Source organism: Rhinolophus sinicus, linkage group LG09 (genome assembly GCF_036562045.2).
Source record: "Rhinolophus sinicus isolate RSC01 linkage group LG09, ASM3656204v1, whole genome shotgun sequence".
NCBI lineage: Eukaryota > Metazoa > Chordata > Mammalia > Chiroptera > Rhinolophidae > Rhinolophus > Rhinolophus sinicus.
This window is the reverse complement of record NC_133758.1, coordinates 57,916,596-57,938,161: the sequence shown is the minus strand read 5'-3', so window position 1 is coordinate 57,938,161 and position 21,566 is coordinate 57,916,596. Positions and strand designations below refer to the sequence as shown.

The window sequence follows — 21,566 nt, the reverse complement described above, 5'->3', positions numbered from 1 at the left end:
GCAACAATTCCTTATCATTATTCTCGATCTAGTCCCTATTCTGATTTCCTTAGTTGTCAATAACTTTTACGACTTGAGATCGTACAGTCTTGCTGTTTGTGCCCAGCAGTTATGAAAGTGGTCATGCGAGATCCCAGTAATTCTTTCTTGTTTCTCTTATTTATTCAATCCCTGGGCTTGTGAAAAGATGACTGTGGCCAGTGTGATTGGGTAGACAATGTGGTGGTTGATTTCCTCTTCCCTTGGTGACCAGTCTGGGTCGTCGAGCTATGTCTGGGTCCAGGGTCGCACTTCGGGGACCTCCATCCCAAAGGAGCAAGTGAGGTTGACTTTCTGCCTCACTTCTGGTTGTAAAAGACCTTCACACCCTCCAAAAGGAGGCCCCAGCACCCTGCGGTAGGTGTGTGCACACTGCCTGTGCCCACGTATCCAGGGCCGTGACCTACCAGATGTCCAGGAGTTCAAGTTTTAATAGCAAAAAGTAATTCTTGGGGGAAAAAATGTCCAGTAATTCACATGCCCTTGATTCAGTGGCAATTCATACATATAAGCTAATCCTGATAAATCCTGTTTATATCCAAAATGGAACTGCAGCGTCCTTATTTCTGATGGTTCTTGTCTGGCTTGGGAATTTCCACCACCAAAGTTGGGTGCTTGTTCCAGCAATCATAACAGGAACTAGGCTCCTGGTAAACAGTGTTTGCTTTGCTCAACTGAGCCAGGGAGACTTTCTGCCAAGTCAGGCAGGGCCCTTATATCCCCTCTGCCATCCTGCAGGCGGCATGTCAAATCAACAAACTTGCGTGGAGCTCCCACTTTGGGCCAGGTCCTGAACTGGAGGCTGGGGATACCCGATAAGTTACCCTGTTTTCTGAGGTCATAGTCACAGGGAGAGAAAGGCACATCATTGGTTCTGTTACAGAAGACAAAGAGGCAGAGGGCTCAGTGGGAAGAGCAAAAAGGCCTGAGTTTAGACCCAGCTCTCCAGTTCTGTCTCTTTGTGCCACAGTGTGACCTTGGAAACCACACTCAGTTCACTAATCCTTGGGTCCCTTGGGGGACCAGGCTGCAGCCTGGTACAGCATAGACACTAGGTAGGTGGGAGCTGTTGTTATCACAGCTGCTTTTAAAGTAACGTTTGCAAAGATGCAGAAGCCATGGGGAGAAAGGCATGAATTTCACTGACAGTGTCTGGGCCCCTGTCAATGAAAGGGAACACTTGAACTGAGCCTTAAAGGGGAACAGGAAATTGCTCGTAGACAGGAGTAAGGGCGTGGCAAAGGGGCATTCTGGAAACTAGAAACGTCAGGGGCAGTCCCCAGTCTGTTGGTACAGATGATGAACCCTTGAAAGGAGCAGGAGCTGGGGATAGCACACACAGTGCCACTGGGGAGAACAGGGGGCTTCCTGGAGGAAGAGGCAGCTGAGCTAAGTGTCAAAAGAAAGGAAAAATTCTACAGGCAGCCAAGGCTGAGGGGACAGCCATACGAGGGCCCAGAGGTACAAGGGTGGGGAGGAGTGTTGAGGCGGAGGGGTGGTTGGAGCCCCATCACATATGGTCTTGCAAGGCATGGGAAGAGTTTGGACTTGGCCCTGCAGTGGGTGGGAAGCACAGCAGGATTCTCAGGGACAGGAGCGTCCAGGGAGAATCTGGGCACAGTGTGCTAGGGTGAGAATTGATCAGACCCAAGAGGAGGGGACACATGAAGAGAGGGAGCAGGCACTGGCATTGCCAGGCAAGACTGTTTCTAGTGTTCAGTATGTTCCGTAGTCAGGCCAATTTCTATGCTAAATTATTATTTGCATTTAGAATATTCCACAAGCCTGATATTCATGAGAACACAGCCCGGTGAGCCACAAGTAAACACTACCAAGCAGCTCCACAGAGCTGACCTTTAGGGGGTTTTCTTCTTTCGTGCCCAGTCATTCTTAGTTGAATGAACTAATAAAGGACCTTTTCCTCTAAGGCCAATGGGTGTCATTCCACTGTGAAGAGCCCCTTTGCCAGCTGTCAGCCAGTGAGCCCAGTGTAGAGGTTCCCAGCTGCCATATGATTTGCGCAGGGCTCCCAGTGCCCAGAGGTGTTGCTTCTCGGGTTGGGTTAAAGAAAGGTTGGCTTGTTCATTCATTCAGCCAATATTTACCGAGGGCCTCCTATACTAGGACACAGGGAAAGCAGGACACACAAAGCCCTGCCCCACGGGCCGACACTCCAGTGGGGAGAGAGGTACACAAACACCTGGTGGAAGACCAGGGTGAGTGCAAGGCCAGAGAAGGGCTGCTAACCACGGGAGCCTGGGCAGTCCCTGAAGGGGTCACGTCTGAGCTGAGACCCAAAAGAGGAGTAGATGTTAATTGTCTAAGAGCAAGGAGCTGGAAAAGCCACTTGAGATGGAAAATGGATGCCACTATACATAGGAGAAGATTTTCTATCATCCAAGTGCGTTTCACAACAAACTGTCATTCAAAACAAAGGTGGGAAATGAGGAGGTTATCTCTGCAAAGACATACCCATTCGCTGTAGGGTTCCCATGGGTTTCTAGGTTTCACAAAGATCACTTGGGTTGTTGTACACTCTCTCCAGTATGCCAGAGAAGGCTGTCTGATTTCCCTGTGATGAAAATGGATGGATTAAGAAAGTTCTAAACAATGGAGGAAGTAGATGGGAGTCCTGAGATGGGCTCCAAAGCACAGGTGTAAAGATGAGACTTCCATAGGAAAAGGGAACAGACCGGAGGGAAGGAGGGTCAGGAAAACCCAGTTGTAGACACATGTAGGTAACAGAGGGGAAACTGCAGGAGATTAGGCCTAGTGGGCTGTATTTCTATGTGAAGTGGGAAACAATGTCATGTAAGGAGGGCACATACCTGTCTGTGCCCAGAAATGTGCCCCATCCCCTTTGGCAGTCTGTGAATGGTGGCAAACTGTGGGACCCACCAAGTCATTTCACTGTCTGTCAAACCTAGATGTTTATGGTCCTCACCAGGGATCCACCCCTTTGTTTTCTGAGGAATGCCACCTCCATAGCTCCTGGCTGTCCTGTGAGTCCACAGGACTCACTTTTACTTTCCCTTTTCTAAACAGGTAGCATAGCGTGGTAAGTGGTTAAGAATGCTGATGGTGGAGTCCGACTGCCTAGGTTTTTATCCTAGCTCCACCCCTTTTTGCTGTGTAACCTTGGGTGGGTCACCTAATCTCTCTGAGCCTCTCTTCTCATGTGTAAAATGGTGATAATAATAAGAGTTCCTACTTTGGGTTCCTGTGAAGATTCAATGAGCAAGTACAAGTAAAGTGCTTAACACAGCACCTGGCACAGAATTAAGGGCTCAATGTGTTCGTTATTTTAAATATTATCCTAATTTAAAATGTAATTTGCATTGCATCATGGAACAGATTTAAAAAAAAATAGGTCAAGGGATTTGACTGTAGGGATGGTGCCTAGATTTTGCTCAATGAAGTTTAAGAAAACTCCCAGCCGTGCATTACAGCTATATTTACTGTACTTTAAGGCAAAGTTTCTCCCCCACAGAGAGAGACAGTGTTCAAAAGTCAGAAGCCCCAGTTGGCGTGTTCCTAGCTATCAAGTTCAATCTTGCTGAGAGCTCTCAGAGCCCCAGAAAATAGGGAAGGTACTAGAGGATTTCTAAAACATGCACAAGAGGCCAGGAAAATACTCACAGCCTGTGAAACTTAAAACTTAAAAGGACTCTTCAAGGTCCCCTCAGTGGGAAAACTGAGGCCCAGAAAGGGGTAGAGCCTCACCTAAGGTCATGTGGCTTGGGGTCTCTGAGGCAGAGAGGCCTCCAGTGTGGAGTGGCTTTCCTCCCCTTGTTCCCAGTGTCAGATTCAGAAGCAACCCACACATCATCAACCTTGTTGTGGGGCCAGACCTGCCTGGGCGTGGCATTGTGGCTACATCATCCCATTGAATTTCCCTAGTGTCCTCTAAGGCACTTCCACTATCACCTTCTCACAAACCAGCAAACTGAATCTCAGAGAGAAGAGTCTTGCCAAGATCATGGTTAGTTTCTTCTCACTGCTCTGGTCTCATACTCTCAGTAAACCACCCCATCCCCAAGAAAAAAGACTTGAAGTCTCATCCATAGGTCAGTCATCTGCAGCAAAGATGTGGTCATTTGTACCTGGGCCCTCAGCCTCTGTCTGACGTGTCCCCAGCAGACACTGTTCTCAGCTGGCAGGAACAGTTGTGAGCCAAAAATACAGGGGGGGGAGGGTACAAGAGGTAGTGACAAAAACGGCCTTTTTTATGTTTTTAATTAAAATTTTCATTTTGAGATAATTGTTTCACATTTAGTTGTGAGAAATAATACAGAGCAATTCCATAGACCTTTTACCCAGTTCCCTCCAATGCTGACATCTTACAAAACTACAGGACAATATCACAACCAGGAAATTGACATCAGTACAACCAATCCACAGAACATCCCATCACCAAAAATATCCCTCATGTTGCCCTTGTATAGCACACTCAGTTCTTCCTGCTGCATCCTTAACAGCCATGCTTCTAGTTTCCGTTTCTCTAATTTTGTCATTTCAAGTATGTTGTAGAAATGGAATCGTAAAGGAAGTCATCTTTTGGGACTGACTTTTTCACCTTTGGTTTTGAATGGGCTTATTCTGTTGACCAGTGCTCTGGGCTTGGGACTTGTCTAGAAAGAAGAGCCCTGTCCATCTCTTTCCTGGGGGAAACAGGTGATGTTCTCACCTTGCAATGAGGACTTTGTATGGATTTAGATCTTAAGCTCTCAAAAAAGCAAAGTCTGCTGTGACTGGGCCAGAACGGTTACTTGAGGGGAAGGTTTGGGCCCTTTGAGCCTCAGTTTCCCCTTGACGTGTGGCCCTCCTCTTTGCTCCATAACCCATTTTTCCTCTGTCCCTCGCCTCCTGCCCTGGCTGTGGCTCACACCAGGGGCCTGCCCTTTCCCCGACACATCTGGTGGCTCCTTTCCCAGGCCCAGAACTGGCCATTGTGTAAATAGGGCCTGCATGATCAAGATGTAGAAAATGAAGCAAAGAGCAGGAAGCCACTTGGGCCATCAGAGCAGTTAAACTCAAGAGCAGACTCCCCAAGGGGCCTATTCTGGCCAGGATGTTTCAGGTCAGCAGGGCAAGGTGGCAGGAGGCTTCAGAAAGGAGGTGGTCAAGTGGGCTCTGGCCCTGTGCACTCATAAGGACATGTCCCCTGCAGCCAGGACCCAGCAGCATCGAATGGAGTGCTGTTAGCAGGGCTGCCAGCCTGCAGAAAGAAGCTTATTTCTCTGCACAGTGATTTCTCAGTGTCACCTGTCCCACGTGCTCCAATTCATCTTGTTGCTCGCTGTTTCTGGGGTGCAGTCCTTGTCCCTGAGGCCCCAACTACCTCTCCTCTGCCAGTGTTCTGGTAGGTGGGAGGAGGAAAAGAAGACAAGCCTTGACTAGAGGGTGCACACAGCACTGCTGCTCACTTTCCATTGGCCAGCTATGGTCATATGACCATACCTAACTGCAAGGGAGGCTGGGAAATGTAGTCTTTATTCTGGGTGGCTGTGTTCCAAATGAAACATCCAGGGTTCTGTAGGGGAGAACAGGAACTGGGTAACGAATAACACATAGGTTCCTTCTCTGCAAAACAGGAATAATGAGAGCCATTCCTCAAACAGGGTACTTGTGAAGGTTATGAAGGTGAACCGGGCTAAACACTTGGAGCGTGCACATAGGAAGAAAGATCTCAGAAATGTTAGCTATTCTTATTTCTTTTCACTAAACGAGATCTTACATGTGATGCCTGGCACCATGCTGGGCACAAAGTACATGTCTGGTCAGTGGTGCTACAGTTGCTATTGCTTTTTGTTAGTCTCAGTTCTGAACAAACTCTAAGCCCAGGGCTCTCTTTCCAAACAAAGCTCCTTGCAGACCCTGGATATGCAATGGCTGTGGCCATGCACTGCCCCTGCACTGCCCCTGCCAGCCTCTTCCCCGCTCAGCCCCCAAACAGATGGCCTGGCTCTGCAGGATTCACTTCACTCAGCTGCAAGAAGTGGCTAATCTATCTCATGTGGCTTTTCACAAATGATCTGGTTTGCCTGCTTGGTGCCCAGCATGGGAGGAATCAGGGATGGCAGGGTTGACCCAGAACAGCCTGTCCCCTCTTGGCATGGATCCAAAATTCCAGACTAGGCCCAAAATTCTGGATGGTAACAGAAAAGAAGTATAGCCCCTGATTTTGGAGACACTGCCAGCCTCATGGGCAGCTAGAAACACATTTCCTTCTAGCTGTCCCTGCACTTTTCAACCCCATGGCCCTTCTGCTCCCTTGTCAGTACTGACACCATGTGGCACTTCTCCAGCCAGTCAAGAACCACTCGCAAAGATGAGGGAAATGAGAGAACAGGTGTTATGGCCTCACACCTGCGCATATAAGCCTAAGAGCGTTCTAGAGACTTCTAACCCAGATTTTGTGGGGCCAGTGCCCCATCTGGGGCCACAGTGAGCAGGCAACTCACTCTCCCCTTAGAGGCCAGGAAGTGAAGCCAGGAAGAACGAGGACAGGGTGTCAGGGTAGCCCCATGAAAGGCTGGGTCAGATTCTGAGCCATAAGCAGGGAGAGTATCAGAGTTAGGTCCTGAGCAGTCTGATGATTGAGAAGGGAGGACCCAGCCTCTGGGCATATCCCCTAGAGAGGCAGCAGGCATCCCTGTCAGGGTGGCAGGCAGCCTTATGCAGCCCAGAGGAGAGGGAGGCTGGAGCCCACCCCAGCGCAGACCTGCCCTGGACTTCGCTTCTCCTGAGGCTTGTAGGGTGGTACTCTGCCAAAGTGCCTCAGGGACTCCTCAAACCAGCCCCACGCCTTCTACCATGGATCCCTTTGCCCCTGCATTTTGTGTGTGCCCCTCACCCACTTCTACCAGGTAGACACTAAGTCAGGGGAGATAGAGAAAACAAAATCCATACAAACTAACACCAAAACATCTTCAGAGCTCTTCTTGGGTGAAATAATCAAAGTGAACAATACAATGCTACCTATATAAAAATATACATAAATTAATACGTGAAATTGTCTACAGGTATATGTTATGAATGTGGAATAAACAAAGTCTATGAAGAGGCATTGAAAGTAGTGCAATCATAGAAAGGCTGGCCACGCTGTTGGCTCTTGGCACCTGTGCCCGAGACCAAGCTGATTGAATGGAATCAGCTCTTCAGGCCAGAGCAGAAGAAAGAACTAACAGGAAATAGGGGAATCCCCTGCTCATGAACTGGTAGAACCCTCTCTCTTTTACCTCCAGGTGGACCTTTACAACACAGACCCCCTCATCTGCCGGGCAGGACTGAAAGTGTGCTTTGGCATCCAGCTGCTCAATGCCGTCTCGCGGGTGGAGCGGGCCCTCTCCAAGCTGACTGTGCCCTTCCTGCTGCTCCAGGGCTCTGCTGACCGCCTGTGCGACAGCAAAGGGGCCTATTTGCTCATGGAGTCTGCCAAGAGTCAGGACAAGACACTCAAGGTGAGCAGCTGCCCTCTCTCACTTCCCCAAGGCGGGGAAGGTGGCGTCCCTTTGGGCACATCTGCCCAGATCCTCCAGGGCCACCCCCAGGAGAGGTATCTCGGGATGGGGCCAGCCTGGCTCCGTTGGGAAATAAGTACCGGGAATAGGAGGCAGCTGTTAATTCTAAGCAAGCACATGAGCCATTAGCCGATTGTTCGTGTGAACAACCTTGAGAATAAAAAAGCGAACACTCAGAAGATGTCTGGTCGAGAAAAAGAAAAACCTGCAACTGGGCACTGGGCAAAGAAAGGGCTCGTCTCCCGCTTTGCCATGTCCAAGGTCCAAGGGTGTTTGGCTGCCCAGTCTCCCTATGGGTTGGTTTTCTGCACCACCAGCAGCAGCTCAAGACTAGCTGCCACCACCAGGGGCTGTGAGTACACAGTGCAGTGGAACATGGCCGGGTCTGGTCTGCAAGGGAATCAGCAAGAGCATGTCCCGTAGAGGGGCTGGGACCTGTGACTTAACCATAGGACCTGTCAGACACACAGACCACAAGGGACTAACTTGAAGGGCCTTTCAGATGGAAAACGTGGTTTTGGGGTCCAGATATTCCTGTTTTGGTTTGTCTGATTGAACTGGGAAGAGCCCCAACTGGGGGTACGGGAAGGAGGAGGAGTACCTACTGTGTACCTGTCAGGTGAGAGTTGACCCTGAAGGTGGCTCTCTGTGGTCAGTTGGGCAGACCACAGCCCCAATGCACTGATGAATGAGTGGAATGAGTGTATCCTCAGACTATGCCACTATGGCCTGTGCAGTGAACACATGGAAGCCCTGAGTCCAGGGCCATTTCCTGCTAAGTTATAATGAGAGCAGGCAACTCACTATAGATTCCACACTTACTGAGGATTCAAACTCACACCCTCTGACCCAAGCACACTGTTCCTCTCCATTCCTCACTGTGCTGAAAAGACCCGTCTTTGAAAAATGTCAAGTGCTCCCCTCACACTGTTATGAATTGCAGACCCTGGCCCACACTGACTACCAGATATAGACTCATGGATAAACAGAAAGAAGGAGAAAAATGAAAAGGAAAAATGGTTCTTATTAATGCTGGAGAATATAAGACATCATGGGCATTTTGCAGTTTGTGTGAAGGTACCTCACAGGTCATGCCCTTTACTGTCATGGAACCCTGGTGACCCTACAAAAGAAGGCCATGCAGAGTTTTCATTTGTTCATTCACTCTCCATTCATTCGTTTTCTTCTTTAATCCAAGTGTTTATTGAGCACTGACTTTGTGCCAGACCCAGAGAACAAGATAGGCAAAGTCCCAACTTCCCCAAGCAGTCTATGTCCTAACAGGATGAGCAACCAACAACCAGACAGGATGACCATGATGGAGAGGGTCAGTGCCCTGAAGGAAATTAAGCAGAGAGTGGGGACAGGGGTCCAAAAAAGGGGTAAAGCACCTACTTCAGATAGACAAGCAAGCCCAAAAGCTGACAGTGATTATAGTGGTGGAAGAACATTCCAGACTGAGGGAAGGGCAAGTTTGAAGACCAGAGGTGCAAAGATCTTGGTGTGTACAAGTAACCAGAAGGAGACCAGTGCAGCAGGAGTGCACTGAGCAGGGCGAAGGTGGTGTGTGACGGGAGGGGACTGGCAGCAGAGGAGGAATCTGGGCTTTTTTCCTTAGTTCGGTGAAGAAGCCACCAGAGTGTTCTGAGCTGGAGAGGAACATGCTCTGTCTGACTCCAGTTCTCAAAGTACCTGCCAGCTGTCAAGTGGAGACAAGAAAAGAGACAGGGACACCAGGTGGGAAGATCGTGTTGTCACTCAGTCCAAGAGAATGGGCTTGGTCTGGGGTGGTAGCAGCAAAGGCAGGGGACAGCCTGGCAGGGCCTGGAGAGACAGTGACTATAGGGAGTGAGATCAAGTGATTAAGGATGAATCCGGAGCTGGGGCCTGCACACGTGCGGAGTCTATGACATCCCACCTTGAGATGGGTGACACAGGGGGAATGTTGAGAGCTCCATTTTGAGATACCTGCTAGAGAGTTCATTGGAAATTTGGGGAAAGAATGGAAAGAAATTACAAGAGGAAAGTGTTTCTAGAAGGTTAACAGCTTTTGAATGTTATTGAGAAGTCAAATAATATGAGAACAAAAGTGTTCCTTGGCTACGCTGACTGAAGGTCATTGGAGCCTGTACCAAGAACAGTTGCTGTGGGTTGGTGGGAGTGAAAGTAGACTGGGATCAGCTGAGGTCCAAGTGGAAGGCAAGGAAGTGAAGACTGAATGGAAATCACCATTTTGAGATGGAGGCAGAGACCAGGTCCACAGCTGGAGAGAGAAGTGGAATAAAGGGAAGGTATGTGCTGATTTAAGAAAGTAACTGCTAGAACATCTTGAGACATTTTAGTTTATTTGAACCATCATCTAATCAAAAGGCATTGGCACCATAAAGACACGAGTCCTGGGGACATGGAGAGAGTGTGACTGCCCATCTGCTGCCCGTGGCCTCCTTCCCTGCACCTGTCACTTCCTGTGGCCCTGATTTCCTGTCTCTCCTAATTGCAGATTTATGAAGGTGCCTACCACGTTCTCCACAAAGAGCTTCCTGAAGTAACCAACTCTGTCTTCCATGAAATAAACATGTGGATCTCTCAAAGGACAGCGGCAGCGAGAACAGGGTCCCCACCCTGAGGGCACTGTCCAGTCAACTGTCCCACAGTTGGGGAAGTGGGCAGAGGAAGGGCAGAAGCTGGCTTCTCAGATGTGGCTTGCAAAAAAAAAAAAACAAAAAAAAACACGAAAAAAAAATTCATAAATTGGAGGAATCCTTAGCATAACTTACTAAAGAAAAAAAAAAAAGACATTCTTGTCATATGTTAGGCTGTCTGTCACTGGATCTTCCTTAAAGGGTAGACACTAAGACAGAAAAGGGTCAAAGGCAGTTTTCCAGAGATGGAATATGTCTCTCCTAGCTCCTGCAAGGGTCCCAGGAATTCCTGGTGTTCCAGGACACCTGACTGCAATAATTGGAGGACTCCCCCTCCTGCCTACCCCTCCAGTCTCACCCCCACACCACCCCACCTGCCTCACTCTGTGGCTTTTCTCTGACCGTGGTGGGATTGGGATGGCTGGCATCAGCTTGCTGGGCAAACTCATGTGCCCTCAGAGACGCAGAAAATGCCTGGCACTTCTTCAGAATGCGCGGTCCCCCATGACCCATGTCAGCTCCTTGTCAGCGGGAGCCGGTCTTTTGGGGAACAGGCTTAGCCCAGAGAGAAAAGTTGGCAGGAGACCCTACTTCCCCTTTGTTCCCACCAGGGAACCTGAAGCTACCCACTGAGAACGGTATTCAGGGGCTGCTATTCCTTGCGTGACTCATTTTACCTGACATTATGACAGATGATTGTATTGAAGAGGAAATGTCTAATATGAAACATGTATTCTAAAGCTATTTGGGTGGGTGGGACCACGAGGGCTTGGAGGCACAAGAGCCTGATGTCTCTGCACAGGAATTAGACAAGCTGGCCAGGGACCCTGAGCCAAGGCACAGACCCCAGGAGGCAGGGCCCGGAGTCCCAGCAGTGGCAGTGGCAGGCTTGTCCCTGGTCCCTGCCTGCCTGGGCCCACAGCTACCCTGGGAGCTCAGTGCTGGCAGCACAGCCACCTCTGGTGGCAGGATGAGGGATCCCCAACTCTGTGGCCCTGCAGCCCCAAGGCCACAGCAGGGTGGGCAGGTGAGGCTGGCTGACAGGGCCTTTCCCAGCCAGGGCCCCGCAGTGCCTGACCAGCATTTTTCAAGTGCCAACCTGTGGCCCTCACTTACTGCCAGCAATAAACAGGGATCACCAGTCAGCGCTGGAAAACCTTCATTCTCAATGGGGCTTGCTATGCCCTCAGTAGGCTCCTTAGTGCAACTATGACCATGGCAGGGGGCAGGGAAGGCTGGGGGTGGCAGAGCTACTGGAACCCCATGGAAAGTGCAGGCAGGAGCCCTCAGCTGCAGAAGAGGTGGCTACTCCCCTGACAGAGCCTCTGACTCCAGCAGTTGGGGCTCCCACCCCTCTTCCTCCAGCAGCAAAACTGCTGCCCTTCACCCATACCGTGATCTTCTGGGGCTTTTTCTTGGCCCCAGAGAGGGCAGCCCATCCACCCTCCCTCCAGGGACCTGCCCACACCATGTCAGAGCTGGAATTGGTCCCCCTCCAACAGCCAGCCCAGTCATGCTTGCCTAAGGGCCCAGGTTTGTGAGGTGAAGTTCCCAGGCACTCACCCCCTGGGCAGGGCCCAGGTCTCCGCAGAGAGCAGCTTCCATTGCCCCATCTTATTTCTTTGGCTTCTCTTTGAGGGAGGAAAAATGTAAGAAATGCACTAAAAGAAGGTTGGCTCATGTTCAGCTGGCAGGCTGTGTGAATGTTTGTGCTCCTCAGCTAAGGAAAAGCAGAAACTACACTGCAAATTCCCAAACCCGCAAGACATCCACGAGCCCAGACCTGAAATTCTCGCTGGAGCTTTGATAGTTCAGGTCACACAAAGCCGTACCGTGTTTTCCCTGAAAATAAGACCTAGCCAGACAACTAGCTCTAATGCGTCTTTTGGAGCAAAAATTAATATAAGACCCAGTCTTATAGTATATTATATAAGACCTGGTCTTATATTATAGTAAAATAAGACTGGGTCTTAATTAATTTTTGCTCCAAAAGACACATTAGAGCTGATTGTCTGGCTAGGTCTTATTTTCAGGGAAACACAGTACACCTCCCACCCACCCTACCCACACCCCACCTCTCCCAGAAGCATGTGATGGCAATGCCATTTCCCATATTAAATATCAGGCACATGATTTGACCAGGAATCTTTTGGATGCATGAATTTATATGAAAGCTCTTATTTAGAGACATATTTAGTCACACATATCTCTTTAAAGAATTGCCTATGTTAAAAAGAAAAAAGAATATTTGAAACTGGGACTGATTCTTAATCTAGGAGAGGTGACAGGACAGAACCATGTCACGTCTACCTGCTGAATAAGGAGAAAGCTCAAGAGCCAGACATCAGTTGTATCTGGAGTTTTACCTGAGATACACCAGGAAAACTGTGCGAGTCTCCAGTTGAGTTCATACTCAAAGTTGACAGCTCAGTATTGATATCCAGAGCTTCAAAGTTGTGCCATGGCAGCGGAACAGAAGAGCTGGGTTTGGAAGGGAAGCTAGGTCACACACAGCCTGGCCGTGGAAAGGTGAGAGGAAGGCAAAGGCCAGCCAGGGAGGAGACCCCAGAGACACAGCTGATCCAAACCCATCTAGGGGGACGGATACCTCGGAATACTAGGCCCAAGCACTGATGTGAACACACCTTCCCCTGTAACCCAGAGGTCATGCTGGTCCATACAGAAAGAGGTTTCATGCCTGAAAATCTTGCTAGGCAAAGATGCCACCTGCAGTCAGTGGGAGTCCCAACCCCAAAGGGGCCCCATTACTGTGCAGGGATGGGGGATGGATGGGCCTTCTTACCGCCCAGCAACAACCCCAGCTTCCCCCTCAGCTTCTGGGAGGCACTGGGGCTCAAGGCGAGAGCACAAAAGGGCACTCTAAACACCCACTTGGCTCAGCTCAGCATCCCATGTCAAGGCCCCGAGCTACCTTTTCTTTCTCTCACCATACTGACATAAACCCGTTAGGATCACAAGGATTTTCCAAGCAATTCACCTGTTTGCTATTATCACTGCAGCTTGACATACCCCTACATGTATGGTTTTAGTGGGGACACGTGTATCAGTTTAGAACTATTAAAGGAACCAATGTATGCCACAGCTAATCCTAATAAACCAGATGTTTTCTGAATGGTGCTGTCTGTCTGTCTGATCTGAGACTATGACAGTCCCTAAAGAGAGAGCAGCATTGAGAGCCTGGGCTGAGCCAGTCACCTAATACCAACCCATGTGTGTGGACTTGATTTTCTGTCCTCTGTACTCAGGGACTTCTGCCCCAGGAGCAGATTGCATGTATTGTGTTACGTTGCAGACTTGGCCACCCTGCATACTGGAGGAGCTGGGCCACCCCCAGCTCTGGACCATGTGACTAACTGCTTCCTCCACAGTGCCACACGGATGCCTCATGTATCCAGAAACAAGCTCTGATCTTCACCACCACTCCAGCTCCACCATGGGCCTTGTCCATGTCAGCACAGGGCACCCCAGCTCTGCTGCTGCTCTGGTCAAAGCTCTGGACAGCATTTTACACTCTTCTCAGGACCCCAAACCTGGCCCAATAGTAACCTATCATTTCTTTCTCCATTTCTCCACGCCCCCACCGCCTCACAGCTATCACCATCTCTTACTGACCCAGGGCATGCCCCATTCCCCCCTTGTACCCCTTCAGTCTTTTTCCACACAATGAGCAGAAGGGGTGTTAAATGATTCAGACATGACCTCTCGCTCAAAATCCTCCTGTGGCCCCCATCCCACTTAGACACAGACCACAGTCCTTACTGAGCCTACAGATCCTTGGGCATGGCCACCCTGCCTTTGCCCTTCCTCCGGTGTCCACCGGACCCCACCTGCCAGCCTCCTTGCTGGCCACCTTCTCCATAAAGCCTTTCCAGACCACCCTGTCCACAGTCACCATACCACCCTGGACCCTGCCCTGCCTTGTCTTCTTCCAACACACTGATTGCCATCTGATACCATCTATGTTCTGCTTGTCTACTCAGTAGCTTTCTGTCTCAGCCACTGGAATGAACTGCGAGAAGCTTGGGTCCCCATATTAGACCTCTGTCTGATTTCCCTGGGTTCCCTGATAAACAACTCTCCAGTGAGGGAGGAAAGGGCGGGGCAGGAGAGAGAGAATGAGTGAATAAAAGAGAGAGGGAGGGAGGGAGGGAGGGAGGGAGGGAGGGAGGGAGGGAGAGAGGGAGGGAGGGAGGGAGGGAGGGAAAGGAAGAAGGAGAGAAGGACAAATGTCCTCTCTGGGCCAGGCACTGAGTTTGGCGCTGGGGTATGGATGCTGGGTCGACTTCATGTGTGTGTAACCCATGCAGTCACCCAAGGGCCCACCCTTAGAAGGGCCCCATGTTTTGCTTAGTGCTCTGATGTTGCTGTCTTGAAATTCTTAATCATTTCTGAACAAGGGCCCTGTATACTTGTTCTCCACTGGCCCCCCACACACGGAGTGGACCCTGTGGGCATGGCTGGGGCTGGCCCTGCCCTGGCCCTGCCCTCGGTGTAGACATTTCTCCAATGGCTGTAGACCTGAAGGACAATCTGCTCCCCTCAGACCCTCCCTACTGCTTATACCCGACCAAACTCTACCCTGAGCCTGAGCCAAACCTGGCCTTTTCCTGCCTCCTGTGAGCATCCGGGACTATTAGAAGCACCCGTGATGAGCCTACCAGGTATGGCGCCTGGCCCTGGGGCTGCCCCACAGAATGAAGACAGAGTGACACAAACTTGCCACTCCAGCACCTAATAGCAGAGGGGTGAGAAGAGAGAGCACACAGTGGGGCCAACCTAGCAGGCTAGCACGCTCTCCAGAGGCAGCCCTTTGGGAAATCAGGGAGATAAGTGGGAATGGGGCACACGGGGCCTGTGGTCAAGGAGACTCAAGGCAAGACTTGGGGATGGAGGTTGGTCTCAGAACTGCGATCTCAGGATGGCTGGAGGAAATCTAGGGTACTCTCACCACCACCCAACCAAGGATAGTGCGGTGAAGGGAGCCTGTGGGATAGGTGCAGAGCCAGACCAGCCACAGCGGGGAGCCAACAGCCCTGGCTTGAGGGGGCTTCATTGGAACACAGACAGAAGTGCCCCTGTGGGAGGGGGGCACCTGTTAGGCTTGGCCTTCAGATAGAGAACACAGCCATGATCAAGATAAAGGCTAGCTGGGAGGAGGCAGCCCACCTCTTTCTCCTGCCATCTTCCTCTCCCCTGGACCTGCAGTCTTGAGCATGAGGCTTCCAAGCCCATAGTCCAAAATGGCTGCTCTAGCTCCTGCCACTGCATCTTTGTTCCAGCCAACAAGAGGGGAAGCAAGGAAAGGGGTAGGCGTGTACCTTTCAAGGATAAAGCAGAAATCACATCTAGTACTTCTGCTCACATTTAGAACCTGGTCAAGGAAGGCTGGGAAATGCAACTTGTGCTCAGATATCAGGGACAGCCAGCAGGCCATGCCCAGGAATGAAGTGTGCACACTGAGGCTTTCAAGAAGGGAGACCCAGGCTCAGTATCTGCCTGAAAGACACCAACAGGGCCGTGAGAACGGGCTGCAGGTGAGGCAGGGCACTGACTAGGGCTGTGGCAGTGGGGACAAAGAAGCAGAGACTGAGCAGCAGCTACTGAAGAGGTAAAATCAACAAGGTTTGGTAACCAACTAAGTTTGAGGGCCAAGGAATCAGGAGAGAACATAAGGAACATGGGTCAATCTCTAAAAAGCTCTACAGATAAGTGTCCACATAAAAAAAGTCGAAACCTGTAGAGAATTTTTGCGTTTACTTGAGCCAAACTGACAACATACGCCAGTGAGCAAGATCTCAAATGCTCCTGAGAATAACAGTTTTACAGGGTTTTTTTTATGCATTTGAAATGAAGGAAGGAATGTTAAGATTATATGGAGGTGGGAGAAAACAAAAGCCAGGATTGGATTACAGGATAGTTAACAAGATTATGTGCTTTCCTAAAGTGGTTATACCTTCCAGGGGTATTATTTCTAGTATCTCAAAGATGTGTTCGCCTAGATGCACAGAACAATGGACAGGTCTGGCTTAAAATGTTTCACTAAAGAAGTTACAGGCCTAGGGCGTGACTACCTACCATGACCTGGAGTTCCATAAATTCCAGTTAGGAATTTATAAGCAGATCACCCTGGGAGATTACTTTCCATAGAACTCCTTTTTTTTCTACAGAAAAGGAAAGGTTACAAAATCTGCCCAAATTGCTTGTGTTGTATCTTCCAGGAGAGAATGGAAATTCACATTGAAGTTCACATTGGTTGAGCCCCCACTACAGCTGGGAGCTTCCTCATTGCCTGCAACTAATTTTCACACCAGCTTTGAGTGTTGTTGCTCCCAGTTCGACTAAGTAAACTGAGGCTCCAAGGGATTCCGTGATTTGCTCAAAGCCGGACGCTGAGTCCCTGCCCAAGGTTCCTGACTAGGGTGCCAGACACACTGTTGCCTCCCAGAGAATGAAGGTGGGCGACAAAAACCCAGGTGTAGAGTGCCAGTGCAACTCTCCTATCTTAAGCCCCCCACCCCCACCCAACTCCAGGGACTGGTATTGTCTGAGGGCAGCTTCCTGGCTCAGAGGCAGAAATTCCCTGAGGCCTGAGGGCCCCAGGGCCTCTTGCTTCAGAAGTGCCTGCCTCTGAGGCCTCTGGTACAGACTTTTCCCAAAGTGAGATTTTTATGCTTTCAAAATGTCTGCTCCAGGTCCTAAGGCTGCCCCAAACTGGCAAGAGCACTCCTAATTTTGTGATGCCAGTGGGCAGATGGCAGCCTCACCCTGCCTTGGGTTCCTCAGTCTACTGCAGTGAGAGGGGGCATTGAAGGCTATCTAGTTTTCCAGATAGAGGAAAGAATATATGATGCTGGGGCACTCGTCCTCTGTTCCTTTTTGGGACCATGCCGTCTATTCGGGAGCTCGGGACTGTGGAGACCACTGGAGGCGGCCTGAATGAGCACACGATTCCCTGTGCACACAGAAGTTGCACTAATGTCTTTATGGTCGTGTCTATTCTACAATTTCCTTCCACACTTACAACTCAGGCTGTTTGCGCTGTTTCCTGTTAATTTGCAACATGGGGCATTGTACATAATGCCTTTCCCCATCTTAGACCAAAAATTGCCAAGAAAATGAGGAAGGTGTGGCACACTGGTATGATGGCAGTCGTGGGGACTGTGACTCTTCTGGCCCCAATGCTTCCCGGCTGGAGCCCCTCACTGCAACAGCAGAACCAGCTCAAAGTTGTACTATCCTGTTTAATGAGATATTAAGTTGCTCTTCGGAGACAAAACACAAAAACCACAAGTCATGCAGCTGAAGGATGCACACAGGAGAGAACTTTGACCTCCAGCAGCACCCAGAACCAAAGTCTCCCTCCACCCGCTGTAGTGTGGCTGTACTACTTTTAGAATGAAAAAGCACATATATCCCTCACTTAACTTTAATTCATTCCTGCCTCTAAGTGCAAAACTGCTGAATGTTGGTGCCCCAAGGAACCAAAGGATCAGGACATAACTGGAACTTGAACCCTGATGGAACCCTTTCAGAAAGCCAAGAGCTTGTCGTCCAGGAAGATCCAATGTTGATGCCCCTTCACAGTAAATGGCCAAGGTCCACGTTCTTCCAAGTGAAATTTGCCCCACTGGCACTTCCGCATACCCGTTCCTCCTAGCTCCTTAAAAACCTTTAACCTAGTCCAGCGAGCCAGGTGGATTAGAGGCATCTCCCATCTTCCCGATTGGCGGTTTCTCGATCAACAAACCTTTCCTTACTCCAAACTCTGACATTCTGAGTGTTGGCCTTTTGAAGCGCTGGGTACACAGACTTTGGTTTGGTAACATCACTGTTCTTCTGTCAATAAACAACTGAGGTATCAGTTCCAGAGTATTTTCCCTTAAACCCCCCTCATGTGTGGTTTTGTTAAAAAACAAATTCAGCCGAGTAAATGTGAAGATCTAACTGGCTTTATTAAGCAATTTGTGAATGGCGCAGTCTCCTACGAGGTCTGACAATTAAGTTCGCACACTCATCCTAGAAAAAGTGCCACATACCTCATTGTTGAATATCACTAGGGTCACCTTCGAAGCACTCCCCTTGGGAAGCTATGCACCGACGCCAGTGCCTAGTCCACCCTTCAAAGCAATTCTGGAACTCTTTCTCGAATGGCCATCAGAGCTGTCGTTGTATTACCTTGATGTCCTGAATGTCATCGAAATGTCTTCCTTTCAATATTTCCTTTATCTTTGGGTAAAGAAAAAAGTCATTGGGGGCCAGATCAGGTGAGTAGGGAGGGTGTTACAATACAATTATTTATTTACTGGCTAAAAACTCCACAAACAGTGCCATGTGAGCTGGTGCATTGTCGTGATGCAGGAGCCATGAATTATTGGCAAAAAGTTCAGGTCGTTTTCATCTAACTTTTTCACACAGCCTTTTCAGCACTTTCAAATAGTAAACTTGGTTAACTGTTTGTCCAGTTGGTACAAATTCATAATGAATAATCCCTCTGTATCAAAAAAAGTTTAGCAACAGCATTTTGACTCGATTTGGACTGATGAAAAATTTTTGGTTGTGGAGAATTGGCTGACTTCCATTGTGCACTTTGACATTTTGTTTCAGGGTCGTATTAGTACATCCATGTTTCATCACCAGTGATAACAGAGCCCAAAACATCCTCTTGCCTCTCCAAAAGGTCTTGGCAAACTTCGACTCTTCTTTGCTTTTGTTCATCGGTGAGCTCCTTCAGGACCATTTTTACACACACATTTCTCATGCCAAGAATTTCAGTTAAGATTTTCCTAACTGTTTCTCTACCAATGTTTACTGTGATTCCCTGAAAATAAGACCTAGCTGGACCATCAGCTCTAATGTGTCTTTTGGAGCAAAAATTAATATAAGACCTGGTAGTCTAGTCTAGTCTAGTCTAGTCTAGTCTAGGTCTCGGTCTCGGTCTCGGTCTCGGTCTGGTCTAGTCTAGTCTACCTGGTCTTATATTACAGTAAAATAAGACCAGGTCCAAAAGATGCATTATAGCTGATTGTCCGGCTAGGTCTTTTTTTCGGGAAAACACAGTACTTAGTCTGCTATGCTTTTCACAGTCAGCTGACGATTTTGACTCACAATTTGACGAATTTTTGCCATGTTTTCATCAGTTCTACTCATTACTGGCCGCCCTAACCTCTCTTCATCAGTGACGCATTCTCTCGCTTCAGAAAAATGTTTAATCCATTTGTACACTGCCGTTTTCTTCATGGCATTATCCCCATAAACTTCGACTAACATGTCCCTGATTTCACTTCCACTCTTGCCACGTTTAACAAGAAATGTAATGTTTGTTCGTTGCTCTAATTCAAGTTCAGATATTCTCACGATGGCACACAAAAACACGCAACAATAATGAACGCCACTCAGCAAGACACCGCCACGTCTACACGAACACAGCTGTGAGACACTGATATAGCAAGGTTCTGAAACCTAACTGAGCTGTTTGTACAGTGCTGCCAGTGTAAGCACTCAGCGGCAAGTCACAAACTTCATTTTCAGACCTTATATCTAGCAACTACAGGGGTACTTTGAGGCGTTGTACAAAATGGAAGGATTTTCTAGGATGAAAAGTGGGGCAAGGGAGCTATTGGCTAAAGAAAAGTTTGTGTTTTGAGCCACACGTCTTTTCTTTGGGGGAAAACAGGAAGGGGTTTTATAATGTAGACTGCCTCTTCTCTCTACAGAGGGTAGGGATAGAGATGGCCCGTGTGACAGCTTACCTTACTGGTGCTTGATCAAAAAATTCCATACTGGCTGATTATGACTATGGTTCTGGGAGAGGTTGAAACTGCAATTAGATCAGGTGTTAAATCTAGGTTTGGTATCATGGGTTTTAGCATGAGTGATGGAGGCCATGTTGAGCCTGTGGTTTTTCTTTAACATACCTTAATTCTAAAACAAACTTTATATGATTTCAAATAATATCTGTAAGAAAAGACGTGTTGAATGTACTGGTTCACTTCCCCCCTGATATTTATTAAAAGAATTGCACAGTAATTAAAACAATGTTTTTAATGTTTAAACCTCTTACTACGTACCTTGGCACAGGCAAGGCTAGTGTGTGGTCTGTGGTGGGACCAATGCCTCTTAGGCCACTAGACTGGCTCACCTTTCCTGTCTGTGTGCCCCAAGCCAACCAGAGTGAACTTTCAGACGCAAGTCAGCCTTATCACTCCCTGCTCACAACTCCCTAGGTGGGGCCCAGCATATATAAACACACCAGGTTCACTACAACAGGTGCACTAAGACCTTCACAAGTAGTAACTCAATTAACACTCCAAGCAAGGAGGGAGTCACTATCAAAATCCTCTTCAATTTACAGACAGGGCAAACTGAGGTAAAGAACGGTGACCAGGCAGTAAGAGGCAGGAACTCCTGGCCTCTGGCCCTGGACCTGGGCTCTGGCTATGCTAACCCCTCCAGTCTCACCTTGGGCCTTTTCAAGATCCATGGCCCTTGCACAAGCCCCCCACCCCGCAGGACCACCTACGACAGCTTGGCGCGCCCCCTACAGCCCGTAACTGTTGCCAACTTGTTCTACTGATCACTCATCTTGGTCTCAGACCTTATAAGTTTCCCCATGTGACCAACACACTAGACAAACACAAATGAAATGCACTGAGGAGAGAAAAGATTCCAAAAGTTCTGGAAAATGATAAACAAGAGTAAACAGATGAGAAGGAGTATGAAACAACTGCAGGGAGGGCCAAGATACCCAGCATTCAGCCTGTGAAAGATCAGTGAGCTTCCGACTCTTCCTCAGGGCTGTGCACACCACTGATCTCAGCCTGCTATTCCCAGGGCAAAATGGAGCCAAGAGGCCTTGGGGTGGGGCTGCCTGGGCCTCGGGGCCCAAATTGGGGGAGGGCACTGTAGGCCAGAAGGGCATCCTGAGAAAGCCACCCCTGACCTCCCCTAATGATGTCACTGCCCTGCAGGAGAGACCGGGATGGCTTCCTCAAGGAGGCTGGCCCGTGACTGAGGGAAAATGGATGTTCAGTCCTCAGCCCCGTCCTGGCCCAACACAGCCAGTGGTTATGGGGTGGGGAGTGGAGGCAACCAGGCTGGGCCCAGGCTGGGGTCAGTGGCCTCCTGCTCCCTTTCACTTCACTGTCCCACTCCTCCCTGCCCTTCATCCTGGGACTGCAGAGCAAGCTGCTGCCAGGCTGGCCAGAACCTGTCTCCCCTGGTGCTGTCTGTGGCACAGTCTCAGGCCCTGTGCCTGTGAAATGCAGGGCAGTGAAGGTTAGACAGTACAGCTGTATGGTACATAGTGAGTGCTGGAAATGTTTATGGCTCAGAAGCCAGTCCT

General features: G+C 49.3%; 1 protein-coding gene across 4 annotated transcripts in view; it reads left to right on the top strand.

The window, feature by feature from the left end:
* MGLL (monoglyceride lipase) overlaps positions 1-13,337 on the top strand; it is a 150,740-nt gene extending 137,403 nt beyond the window's left edge. For all 4 annotated transcript variants that reach the window (XM_019718602.2, XM_074340474.1, XM_019718601.2 and 1 more), the window contains 2 exons: positions 7,287-7,502; positions 10,063-13,337. In XM_019718602.2, coding sequence (XP_019574161.1) covers positions 7,287-7,502; positions 10,063-10,188 — 342 coding nt within the window. In that variant the 3' untranslated portion in view covers positions 10,189-13,337. The remainder of the gene's footprint in view (positions 1-7,286; positions 7,503-10,062) is intronic.
* The last annotated feature ends 8,229 nt before the right edge of the window (positions 13,338-21,566 follow it).